Source organism: Amphiura filiformis, chromosome 16 (assembly GCF_039555335.1).
Source record: "Amphiura filiformis chromosome 16, Afil_fr2py, whole genome shotgun sequence".
NCBI classification, from domain to species: domain Eukaryota; kingdom Metazoa; phylum Echinodermata; class Ophiuroidea; order Amphilepidida; family Amphiuridae; genus Amphiura; species Amphiura filiformis.
Window position 1 is genome coordinate 38,530,668 of NC_092643.1, and position 12,840 is coordinate 38,543,507.

General features: G+C 35.1%; 1 protein-coding gene across 1 annotated transcript in view; it reads right to left on the reverse strand.

The window, feature by feature from the left end:
• The window catches only part of LOC140136403 (FRAS1-related extracellular matrix protein 2-like), a 37,503-nt gene extending 25,745 nt beyond the window's left edge, over positions 1–11,758 (reverse strand). Inside the window, exons 1-5 of the mRNA XM_072158128.1 lie at positions 11,605–11,758; positions 8,266–8,361; positions 4,139–4,363; positions 844–960; positions 199–477 (exon numbers count right to left, since the gene is read on the reverse strand). Coding sequence (XP_072014229.1) covers positions 199–477; positions 844–960; positions 4,139–4,363; positions 8,266–8,361; positions 11,605–11,758 — 871 coding nt within the window. The remainder of the gene's footprint in view (positions 1–198; positions 478–843; positions 961–4,138; positions 4,364–8,265; positions 8,362–11,604) is intronic.
• Positions 11,759–12,840: the final 1,082 nt, after the last annotated feature.

Below are 12,840 nucleotides of genomic sequence, written 5' to 3' on the forward strand. Positions count from 1 at the left end.
ATTAGTAACATCGGTGGCCTTTACGATAATCCGCATATATTGAATCACTGTGCCCATATTAAGACAAAATAATTGCAAAGGCCTGGCAAAGACCATCGGATGCACACGATCTATGAGGTTGATGAACTACGTCATATACCCTCCTGGAATAGTGCATTGTGGGATAGAGGGAAAAAGGTCTATATGAAAAACACATACCTGACTCGTCTAGTATGCATACTATTGCGCAACCCCTGTCAATTCCACCAGGATCATCACGAGAGGGTGTCCCGAGAGCAACACCTCCAAATGCACTATTAGTAGCGCCGGTAATACACAGTTCGAATGTTTCTATATCTTCACGTTGGTTATCTGCGTTAATTTGCACGGTGCAATCCGCCCAATCTTCTCCTTGGTTGAAGGTGACCGTTTGTGTGTTAAGGGCAACGTAATCATCTGTTGCACCAGCCGTCGCTGTAACATCGCTCGATGTAATCACTTTGAAGACAGAAATAAGACATTAACTACTTGCAGTCTGACATGACATTGCTGTCGCAGGGCTGTGGTTTCAATCTCTTTGAAAACATAATACAATATTTTTTACCATAATCAACTATATGAATCTATGTCCATTGTCTTGCATGCCTACGGCAGGGCCTACCGGTTAAAAAAAAAAAATATTCGGCCTATGACGTTTGTGTCCTCAATTTTTGCAATTTTTTCCCACTCCAAATACGGACCCATCGCTAATTTTTAACCACAATTGTGGTGCTTTAAAAAATAACAAGGCCTTTAACCACTGGCATGGTATAGGCCTGCAAACAAGGCCTTTAACCACTGGTATGGTATAGGCCTGCAACTTACCGATTGTAATTTCGCCGTCACCGTGCTGTTGAAAACCACCACGTCTGAGGCGTATATTAAGATCAGTTGCAGCTTGTTCTCCCCAAATATATTTAGGTTCTTCGATGTATACCCATGCTAAGTAAAGAAGAAATGATAATTATGAAAAGTATAATAAATACATAATACGTATTGTGAAGAAACCGTATACATATGCTGGGTGGAATACCCCCGGAGAAATATACCAGGGGTGTAAAACTGAGGGCCACCGAGCCGGTTCAAATGTCCATTAAAACAGCATATTTCCCAATTTTGAGTTGTATTGCTATGCTCACGCTGTTTTGATATGAAAAGCAAAACGTGTATAGCAATTCCACTTCCCGGGTTCCACTTAGGATAATGTGGTTACCACAATTCAGCATTCTATTTTTATTTACATCATCTAAACATAAACACCGAATCTGAAAAAGTAGTGCGAAAGTGATTCACAGCTGTGGCTGTAGTAGTGTTCAAAATCCTGGATATATCAGTATTATTTTCCAATAATTTTGGCTATGAAATACCGAGTGAAATAAAGCAAGAATGTTTGTTTATTATCACACATCAATGATTGACTGTTGGATTGTTGTCACTAATGAGTTGTTAAAATATTACGCTGCTTGGGGCAGTAAATAATATTTAGCATGGTTTTAGATATAATTATTTTGTGCCCAGCAAAAAATCATAGAACTCACGTATTTTAGTGTTTCGTGTAATAGTCTCGCGGAGCATCTGTTTTGTCTTCTTTGTCAGTCGTTTATTTTTGAAAGTTGCAGGTCACGGCTACCGCGTGACTCTAATACATACGTTATGTATTATCTAAATTTATTTCAGGTAAGTTACATAAGACATTAAAGATTCTGGGCAATATAGACATCTTTGTATTTCATTTGAAAATGATTATTACAATTGCATTTAACTTGATATGCAAATTTGAGTAACCCACCTGTCTTAATTATATCAATTAAAATGATTTTAATGAATAATAAAAAAAAAAAAAAATATGCAAAATAATCTTTGCTGTGGAAATATAAGTAAATATGACCAATAGCTATGCATCTAATCATTTATTTTCAATATTGGGGCCTACTTGACATTCAGACCTTCCGAATTCAGCACCTGTGCAGTACATGCGATCACAATAAAATGGTTGACATTGAGCTTGTCGTTTTATGGCAACCTATAAAATTACTGGGACTTTGCAAAGCTGCAATAAAAGTTATAAACTGGGTAATTTTGTTAGCCAAATCCAACATTTATTACTAACGGAAATAAGCTTTCGTCATCTTCTCTGATGGCTTGATCACAGATGAACTGGTCCACTGCTTTTCCCGCAAAACTTGGTTGTTAACGACGCATCCTCTTACCCAGAATTGATGTTGATTTCAGCAGAGGGTCATATACATGATCTAGAAAGTATACACCCTCGTCACGGTCGAGTATTATAAAGTTGTTGCCTTTCTTTCTGATTTGGATTGCCTCCCTGACTCTCCTTGTAAAAGCATTTGAGTTTCTATCAAGTAATTTGGCCCCTCCCAGTCGATGACGTGATTGTTTGCGCAACGTGGTTAGTTATTGCCGACATGTGGTGGAAATCTTTCTACTGGCTCTAGTGAAGTTTTTAGTTGCAATCTTTTCCGTGTTTTCTGATGCTCCTTCTTCATACTCCCAAATGGCTACCAGTTTCTCCAATGTAGAATTTATTTCCACGGGATGTCAAATACACGACTTCACTGGTCTGATCAATGTCCGTTTTGTCTTTGGGGTGGACAAGCACACTTTTAAGAGTGTTAGTTGGTTTGTTTCATGGCCGTTGTGAAACCATGTTTAAGGAAGACTCTTTGAAGTTTCTTAGATGTGCCCTAAATATATGGTATAACAACCATTGGAGTCTCCTTTGTCATCTGAGGGTTTGCTGATGTTTTGTCCTTCATTTGTTGTTTCACTTTGTCCACGGCCCATTTGGGGTATTGGTTCTTTGCTCTTCCGTTTTCTTATCCTCTTCCTCACTAACTATCTGGTCTTCTCTGTCCATTAATGTCCTGATTACACCCAGCTTCTGCTGTAATAAGTGTTGAGATTAGAAGCTTAAATATTGGTCGGTGTGGGTTTTTTCGATCCACAAGCAGTTTGACCGTACCATCTTCTTTACGAATGAGCAAGGTGTCCAGAAATGGTATTTGGCCCTCCTTCTCTTCATCTTCGTAGGTAAACTTGATGTTCCAATATTGATCGGTAGTGTTGAGGTGTTGATCATTTCCAAAATGTTATCGACATACCTCCCTCATAGCTTGGGCTTACAATCTGGCGGCGCAGTTGTAAAGTTTTGCTTCCTGTTCCAACCACTCCATGAAGAGGTTTGATGCAATTGGACTCACAGGACTGCCCATCGTGGCACTAAACACCTGGAGGTATATCGACCCACGAAAGCTAAGCTGAAGTATGTGGTGGTTAATACAAATTACAGAGGCTGTTAAAAGATGTCATCAGGAGGCTAGTGAGATTTTGTTCTTGTATTGACCGTTTTGTCTTTTTCCAGCCTATCTATGATATCAAGTGACTTGTCATGGGAATTGAAGATGTCATTTTCATTTATCAGTACACCATGTCATTCTACAAAGAGAGTCAGGGAGGCAATCCAAATCAGAAGGAAAGGGAAGAACTCACTCAACCGTGACGATGGTGCATACCTTTTTTTTATCATGTATAAGGCCCACTGCTGAAATCAACATCACTTCCAAGGATACGGCGTTAGCAACCAAGTTTTGCGGGAAAAGCAGTGGACCAGAACATCTGTGATCAAGTCATCAAACATGTCAGACACGATGGCAAAAGCTCAATTCCGTGAGTAATAAATTTGGCTAACAAAATTACCCAGTTTATGATCTCAACAATCCTACCAAATGAATCTCTTTGCTGAGAGGGTTATAAAAGTTATGTTTTATAAATTTTGAAAGGTGGACTACATTAACTCTGGGCGCCTAAAAATGTGGGATTTTTAATCAATTTCATATTCGTGAGGGCGCTGTTCAAATTTTAAATGACTTGTGACCTAAATTTTCTATCAGTTGTCCAATATTTGGCAATTGTAACTACAAAAACAATCATTTTAATTAAATCTGACAAGAAATGTGAATTTAGGGGGGTCTAAACATTTAAAAATCACATAATTAATGACCCCATGACGCGCAATCACGAACATTTTCAATTTTCACTTTTTTATTCTAGTTTTAGCCTTATTTGTAGTTTGAAAGTTTTATTATAAAAAGTAACTTACGTGTACGGTCAATTACACAAACTTCGCCCTGGATAACATCGTCTGCTAGATCTCCCACACACGTGGTTTCATCTATCTGAAACAAGTAGCATTCTACACCTTCCCATGCGATATTATCTGGAGTGCCGGAAATAGTACTTGTTTCTGTGAATTCGTCCTCGGCAAAATCAAAATCGTCGCCAAATGAAGCATCAGCGTTTGCACCGGCGTCTACCCATTCAAATGCTATGGGGAAAATTCAGTAAGAGTAATAATTGCAATGGTTAATGGCAAAATTTCAAATCCAAATTTAATTAGATCCGGAGTTCCACAAGGATCTATTCTTGGTCCCTTACTTTTTCTGATTTTTATAAATGACATGCCAAATTATTTAAACAACTCAATTATTGACATGTATGCTGATGATACTTTAATCTACGTTTGTCATAAAGATGTCACTACTATTGAAAATCTCCTAAACGATGACCTTATGTCATTAAATAATTGGCTTGATGATAACCATATGAAAGCAAATGTAAACAAAACAAAGGTAATGTTGCTGGGTACGCCATTCAAAACAAGACAAATTAGTGATTTTAATGTAACTATGAATGATATTGTGCTTGAAAATGTAAATTCGTTTAAGTATCTTGGTGTTTCTATTGATTCAAACTTAAAATGGAATGATCATGTTAACAACGTTTGCCGAAAGGTATGTAATGGCCTTGGTATCATGAGGAGAATTAAGCCATTTGTACCAAAGAGTTCCCTTATCACAATTTATAACACATTGGTACTTCCTCACTTTGATTATGGAATGGTTGTCTGGAGTAGTTGTACGGAAACTAATATAATTAGGCTTCAAAAACTCCAGAATACTGCCATGAGAATTATTTTATGAATGCCATTCCGTACACACATCAAAGATATGTTAATGACTTTAGGCTTCATGGATATTCGTAGTAGAATTTTATATAATACCGTAATGGGTGTATGATGTACAAAGTTTTGAATAATATGGCACCTGTTTACCTTAATGATTTATTTCATGCAGTTAGTTCTATCCATGCTGTACATACACGAACAAGCAAAGCTGGAAATCTTTACAAGCCTAGTTTTAATACTTATTATGGTAAAAATACGTTTCAATATCAGGGATGTATCACATGGAATCTTATTTCAAAGGATATCCGAGATGCAAAATCATTCTCGTCTTTTAAAACAGCTTTTAAAAAAGATCTGAAATTATGTTAATGTATCTTGCCATTTATGAGTCATCATCTTGCTCTGCATTCTTAAATTATGTTTTCAATTGCAATAGGTTTTTTAGCATATCAATGTATATTTCTTATGTATTTTCTAATGTTTTTTTAAATCAATTATCCTATTTATGTATATATATATATATCTTTTATGTCTTTTACATCAGCATGTTTCTTAATATTATGGTTTTTATGGTTCGATTATATGTTTATGTCAATATTTATATTCTTATGCAATTCTTATGAAGTTTCTAATGATTTTATCAATTATTCAATAATTTATATACATATCTTTTATGTCTTTTACGTCATGGTTTTATGGATAGATTATATGTTTATGTAAATATTTATTTTCTTTTAACATGTAAAACTGTGTTTTATACGTTAAGCAGGGCCCTGCTGAAAATCAATTTTTATTGAGCAGGTTACCCTGTTGAAATATTGTGAAATAAATAAATAAATAAATAAAATATTCAGTTATTCACAATAACGCCATGTTTTTTGTTTTTTTTAATTGGGCATTCACCTGTTGTAATGGAGTATTCATCATGTCTTTAAAGGTTCGTCTTAAGGGGTTGTTTTGAATGACAGGTGAGTCAGGGGTCAAAAACAAAATTGTTACCTATTTGACCTCAGCACATGTGTATGTATGATGTGCCATACAAAAAATTAACAAAACAATACCTTAAAGTATCATTTTTTAATGTTTTTTGCGATAAACAGTATCTTTTACCATGTTTACAAGCTACAACTATTTGTACCGTGGGCGTGTCTGTTGCCAGGTCATTAACAGACGGTCAGACCTTGAATAATAAATTTTGTGGCTTTACATAATGCATTGCTTAAAGCAATTATAGTAGCCTTGGGCCAAGGCTTTGGTTCTATAAGTCACATATGGGAAAGCATACAATATAGGCCTATTCAACAATTGCTTTATATGCCCCCCGGTTGTGTTGTCTCATATCCCTGGTCAAATCCAGCTTGCAATAAATATAAATGTGCTGATATTAACTCATGGTGGTTTCTTTAATGTTTACATGTAAATGGCTAGCATTGCACCTGGCACCATTTTCCATACTGTTAGATTACATACATGTAGGACCAAAAATTGTGTACTCACAAGAAACTGACCAAATCATAGATCCAAACTCAATATCCTGCAATTGGTCTCAGAGAATGTGGCACCAAAATAGTGTCCTCGTAAATTATACCTTTTATGTCTTGTTTGGAAGATTTTGAAGTTAATAATTTTGGTATATAGGCCTACATGAATTTAATTTTGAATTTTTGATGATTCATTGACACTACTTCATAAAGTACCATGTTAACTTTTAAGCATCACAATACCAAAGAACTATTTCATCAAATAAATCAAAACAGAAAGATGCTTCCTTTACGAGTTATCACTCATTGAAAGTGCTACTTTGCTATACTTTACAAAGAAAGCGACTATCTTAAAGTCGTCATATTTCCTTAATTTACATGACCGATCAAGCTGCTATTGGGATATGTGATGCACAGTTGAAAATTAATTATTAAAAGATTTGGTGACCTCAGTTGACCTTTGACCTTGTATGTGACCTTTGACCTCATGAAAATCTAATCAGGTCGAGTACCTCTGGCCACGCAACTCCCCACCAAGTTACGTCACTGTACCCGATACGGATCTCCAGATAATCTGTTCACAAGGTATTTTGCTTATTACGCATATATTATGCAAATTAGGTACTTAATTACCATATTTTACGCTCAAAATCTAATCAGTTCGAGAACCTCTGGCCCCTCTACTCCTCACCAAGTTACGTCACTGTACCCCATACGGATCTCCAGATAAGCTGTTCACAAGGGTTTTTGCTTGATACGCATCAAATACGCATAAATTATGCAAATTAGGTACTTAATTAGCATATTTTGCACTGAAAATCTAATCAGGTCGAGAACATCTGGCCACGCTACTCCCCACCAAGTTACGTCACTGTACCCCATACGGATCTCCAGATAAGCTGTTCACAAGGTTTTTTTTGCTTGATACGCATCAAATACGCATAAATTATGCAAATTAGGTACTTAATTAGCATATTTTGCGCTGAAAATCTAATCAGGTCGAGAACATCTGGCCACGCTACTCCCCACCAAGTTACGTCACTGTACCCCATACGGATCTCCAGATAATCTGTTCACAAGGTATTTTGCTTATTACGCATAAATTATGCAAATTAGGTACTTAATTACCATATTTTGCGCTCAAAATCTAATCAGGTCGACACCCTCTGGTCATGCTACCCCCTATAAAGTTTCATCATCATAGCACTTACGGTTCTCAAGATAACGCGTTCACAAGCTTTTTCCGAACACACACACGCACACACCCACCCCCCCACACACGGACACACACACACCATAGTGATTACTAAGTCTCTCCCTGAACATTCAGGCGAGACAATAACTGTTAAATTGTTGGTCTAAAATATATAAAAGTATACATACTTAGAATGGCAAGACTTGATAAATTCATCTATGACGTCAACTTTTGGCAAAAGTTTTGAGAAAATAAAAAAACGGTTTCTTGGTTTAGGACCATGAAATAAAAATATTCTTGAGTACAAATTTTATAAAATTTAAAAAACTCGATAAAATATCTAGGACCCGTTCTTTTAATTCTTTTTGTGAATTTTGACCAACTTTGAGAGAGTGGTCAAAAAATGTTAAATTTTGGCCAAAAATTATTTTTAAAAGGCCTGATTTTCGCCCAAATGTCAAATATTTTTGGTGAAGTTAATCAAAATTCAGAAAAATCAAAAACGGGTCCAAGATATCTTTTTCTAGTTTTTAAAAATTAATTTTAAAAAATGACTCAAGAATTTCTTTCTTTCTTTCCTTCCTTACCTGCATCATCGCATGTGTCCGTTGCATCTCGTAACATAGTGATGGTTACGGTATCCCCTTCAAGAACAAAATACTGCTCGTCATGAATCCAGTAAGCTGTTGAAAAATCAATTATCAATGTCTATTGTTATGCGTTTGAGAATTTTTCTTCGGTTTAAATAGTATGGGCCAAAAATGATAAAAATATACCTTTTTCAATTTTGACCAAAATATTGGATATTTTAAGGTCTTAATTCAAATATTTGAAAAAACATTATCTAGTTTTGTATCTTTAGAACATAAATATGCAGTTTTCATCGATTTGATGATTTAAGTTATATTGTTGTGGTGGACAAAGAAAAATTTCATGGAAAATCAAATTTGGCGCTTTTCTCATCACCTGCTTATTTGCTAGTTGGATTCCTTGCATCATTTCCGTTCTGAAAGAGGTACACTCTTAAAACGATCTTATCATCTTTGAATAGAAACTTTTCAAATATAACAAGGTAAACTATTCAGATGGAGATATAATAGATTTCTCTTTAAAGTGAACAGATTTCTTTTCAAAATGAATCGGATATTCTCATCAAGATGACAAGGAGCTCATCAAATTTGATAGATTACCTTGTCATTTAAAAAATGAATAGGTTCTTGTTAAAAATGGAATAGGTTCTTTCTTTTTAATAGTTTGTCTTGTCAGAGTGGGACTAAAGGTTATAAACACGGAAGTAGAACTTACTGAATGACCCTCGTATCTTTTGAAATATTAATATTATGGGGTTGTTTTTTGGGCGGGTGTGCCGCACCTGCCCTGTATTCTCTGACTATTGACCTACTTTCTCACATGCCGCAGTGTTGAGAAAATATTCGTGCCGGTTATATCCCAAACACCCACAGAGGTGATAGTTTACGGCGAGTTTTGTAATTATTACTTGATTTTGATATGTAAGTAATACGATAAAGTCATCATAGGCAGTAATGTGTTTGTATTAAAAGAAATAACAAAAATAATTATTTTAGTAATAGAAATACTATTTGGAAATTGCAGCAAGATTTGCAGATGTTTTTATTTGAACAGTACCAGTTCACCAGTTTTGCTAGTTTTCCTAATCTTTGGGCTAAATTAATAGCATCGTGAAGGTCATATATATCATTTTATACTGATAGCTTCCGCATGTACTTAAATACAGCTTGTATGTGCATTGTGTTCAGTGTGTACATAGGCTATTTACTTTTCAAATATTGTGACAAATAGTGCTTGCTGATGCTTGTATAAGGTATTATAGACAAATTATTAGAATGCATGTGCACCAGTAGAAATGGCCCAGGTTGAATAAAATAAATAAACATATGAATGAATATTTTATTCCCTGGATTATTTTTGTTGGGACAAAATAATGATATAGTTTGACGCTTTGACATACAGTTATGTTAATCATAATAAAGTTACAAAGTTAAAAAATAATATCGAAATATTGTAAAATCAAACTTTTCCCCTCATAAGTTGTATCAAAACAACATATTGAGGAAATTGATATGACAGATTTTTAAACTTTGATATGGAAAGATACCCCAGCCCTGTTGTCTCACCAGAGAAGATGAGCAGAAGTCTTTCTATCTGATGATAAAAAAAACTCTAGGTATGATTACGAAAATGTTTTAAATAACTATTATCTACAAAAGTTTTATAACAATGTTTTATATAAAATGTTAACATAAAACGTCTTCTGTTATGATGTGAAGGGTTAATATAAAAACAGGGAAAATCTGTTCCAACTGACCAGCAGAGAATAAAGGATAAGCAATAGATAAGATTAAAATCAAGGAAAATATGACACAACCTCCAATGGGGGAATAACAAACGTATAAACGTATAAAGTTAAAAACTCTTTTAACTTTGTTTATACGTTTTGTGTTATTCCCCCATTGGAAATCGATGTTGTGTCATATTTTCCCTGTTTTTAATTGTGAACTTGACTTACTCATTCTTTCATTTCTCTTGACAATTTTTCATTTGCCCGCCCTATTCCTTTTAAAGGAATTTTTATTAAGGCGAGTAATAATAAACATTCGTAAAAGACAAAACGGATGTATGTTCCCATTATTAATGGCCTTGTTAGATTGTCAGGAACATTATGGGTGGTCATCCGAGGTCAACTGGTTATAGAGTGTCAGATTGTCGTGAAACGTGGTGGATGTGATAACATTTGAGTGCCAAAAAATTCAAGGTAATGCTATAGTCAATTGAGTACAGATTTTTGGACTTTTCACCAAATTTGGTGCATGGTCTATTACATTTTAATCAACATGATGGGTGTAAGCGCGAACAATGTTCAAGGTCAGGTCACAGTCATCCGTGGTCAACTGAGTCTAGATTGTCAGATTGTCGTGAAAAGTGGTGGATGTAATCACAATTAAGCACCGAAAATATTCAAGGTCATATCAAGGTCATCTGAGGTGAATTGAGTATAGACTGTTTCTGAAGACCTATGGTTGGATTGTCATGAAACTTGGTGGATATGATCACCCTGATCCATGGCTGCTATAAACCTATGCATTGTGCACTTCCTGTTAGAAGCATGAGAATTTCCACACATGGGATACAAGGTTCAATGTTGATTTTAAGATGTAGAGACATTTTGGATTTGACCCTTGCCCACCGCTAGAGTTTACGAAAGGTCATACTGGGGTCAAAAGATTAAAAGTGCTCCGATCTTGTTGACAGATGTACCAAATTTATACTCGTCTCATCACAAGGTTTAAAAATGTTTAGTTTGTGCTATCTACGACCTATCGTTATGCCAGTCGTAACGGAGTTATCCTACAAAAACCTAATTTTTAGGTAATTATTACGTTTTTGGTTGTAAAGGAGTGAAAGTTTGAACTTACTCCGAAAGGCAAAACCTTTTTCCGATTCGTGTCAGCACGAACAATTTGCCACCATTTTGTTTCAAAATCGGATTGAGTTTACATTTTTCTTTTTTTTAACGAAAAAAGGGATATTTTACCTAAAAATTAAGTTTTTATACGATAACTCCATTACAATAGGTCGTATATCACAAATCATGCATTGCTATAATTTTAATCCTTGTGATTAACTAGTACTTTTGTACAAGATCAAATCATTTTCTATTTCTTTAACCCATTATGACCTTACGTAACCTCTAGCGGTCACCAAGGGTCCGATCCAAAATGGCTCTACATCTAAAAATCAACATCGGGGTTATTGTACTTAATGAGTGCAAACTCTAATGCTTCTAACAGAAAATGCACAACGGTCCCCAGTTTGTGAGTTTAGCAGCAATTGTTAAGGCGCACGTCTTTTTATACATTTTCATACATTTGGCTATCTTTATTTACCTAGTCGGCAGTTGAGTTCATCACTACCATCCGCACAATCGTCAACACCATCACACGCGTCAGTTACTGAATCGTAACATGCTAAGCCGTCTGTGCAGAGAATCTCAGGAAGAGTACAAGCTGGGAATATATCATCAAGAAAACATACAGCCATTACGTTATATTATGTCCTTAAAAAGTGTTGAGATCGCCCATTGTTGCGCACATGCTTACTTCGATAGGCTACGAATAGGCCTATGCCAATAAATTGGGCACATTTCCTTTTGCTCAAAATACCCGGTCAAAATACCGGTACAAAATTGAGATATTGAGCTATATTTTGCTATATTTTTTTTGGAATAGTTTTAGACCAAAATTAACCTCAGTTTGGTCTATCTGGGGATTAGAATTTACCTTTTCGGTAAATCCCATAATTCTTTGCGGTTAGACCTGAGTTGACCTAAGATGTCGTTATGCCCATGCGTACATCGTTACTGCGCACTTGAGAGGGCGCACCACTAAATAACTCCACGATCTATCGGACGATTTATGTACCAGTTAAATTCGATTAAGGCGATATAATACCCTGATTTTCATCAGTACCCATCTTCTTTTTTTTGTTGCAAATTTATGAAGTATATAAATATGTTCATCATCTCATGTCCTGAACTTATAAAATATCTCTACATACAAAGTGGTTTTAAACCATTTTAGAAAATCATTTTAGCCCTATATATTTTTTTTGTTTACTGTATCCTGGTAACTGAGATGTGTGTTTCATAACAAACCATAATTTATTCTATTGAACATGTCCAAGTAGAATACATGAATAGAATACATTAAATCCTTTGTTATACTATCTATAGAAATGTACTCACTGATTATAACACTGAATAAATTAAATAGGCCTAATCTCTTCCACATAGACAATTTAATACTACACCATGTATGTATCTTCTATAATGTGTTGTTAGGAAAAGAGATTAAAAAAGGCTATAAGGTCATCAAAGGTCAGGTTCAGGTCAAATTCAGGCATCAATTTTGAATACATGTGATAGTCTGTGATATCATACATGTCATAATGAGGCATCAATTTTGATATTTTGTCTGTTACTGGATATAACATGGAAATGTGTGAGGTGGATATACTAAAATACCTTGGGATGTAAATGGTGAGTACAATTTAGATTGCCTAGTTGAGATGGATTGGGCAAATAAATATAAAATAGTTACCAAAATCACAAAAATGAAGCTTAC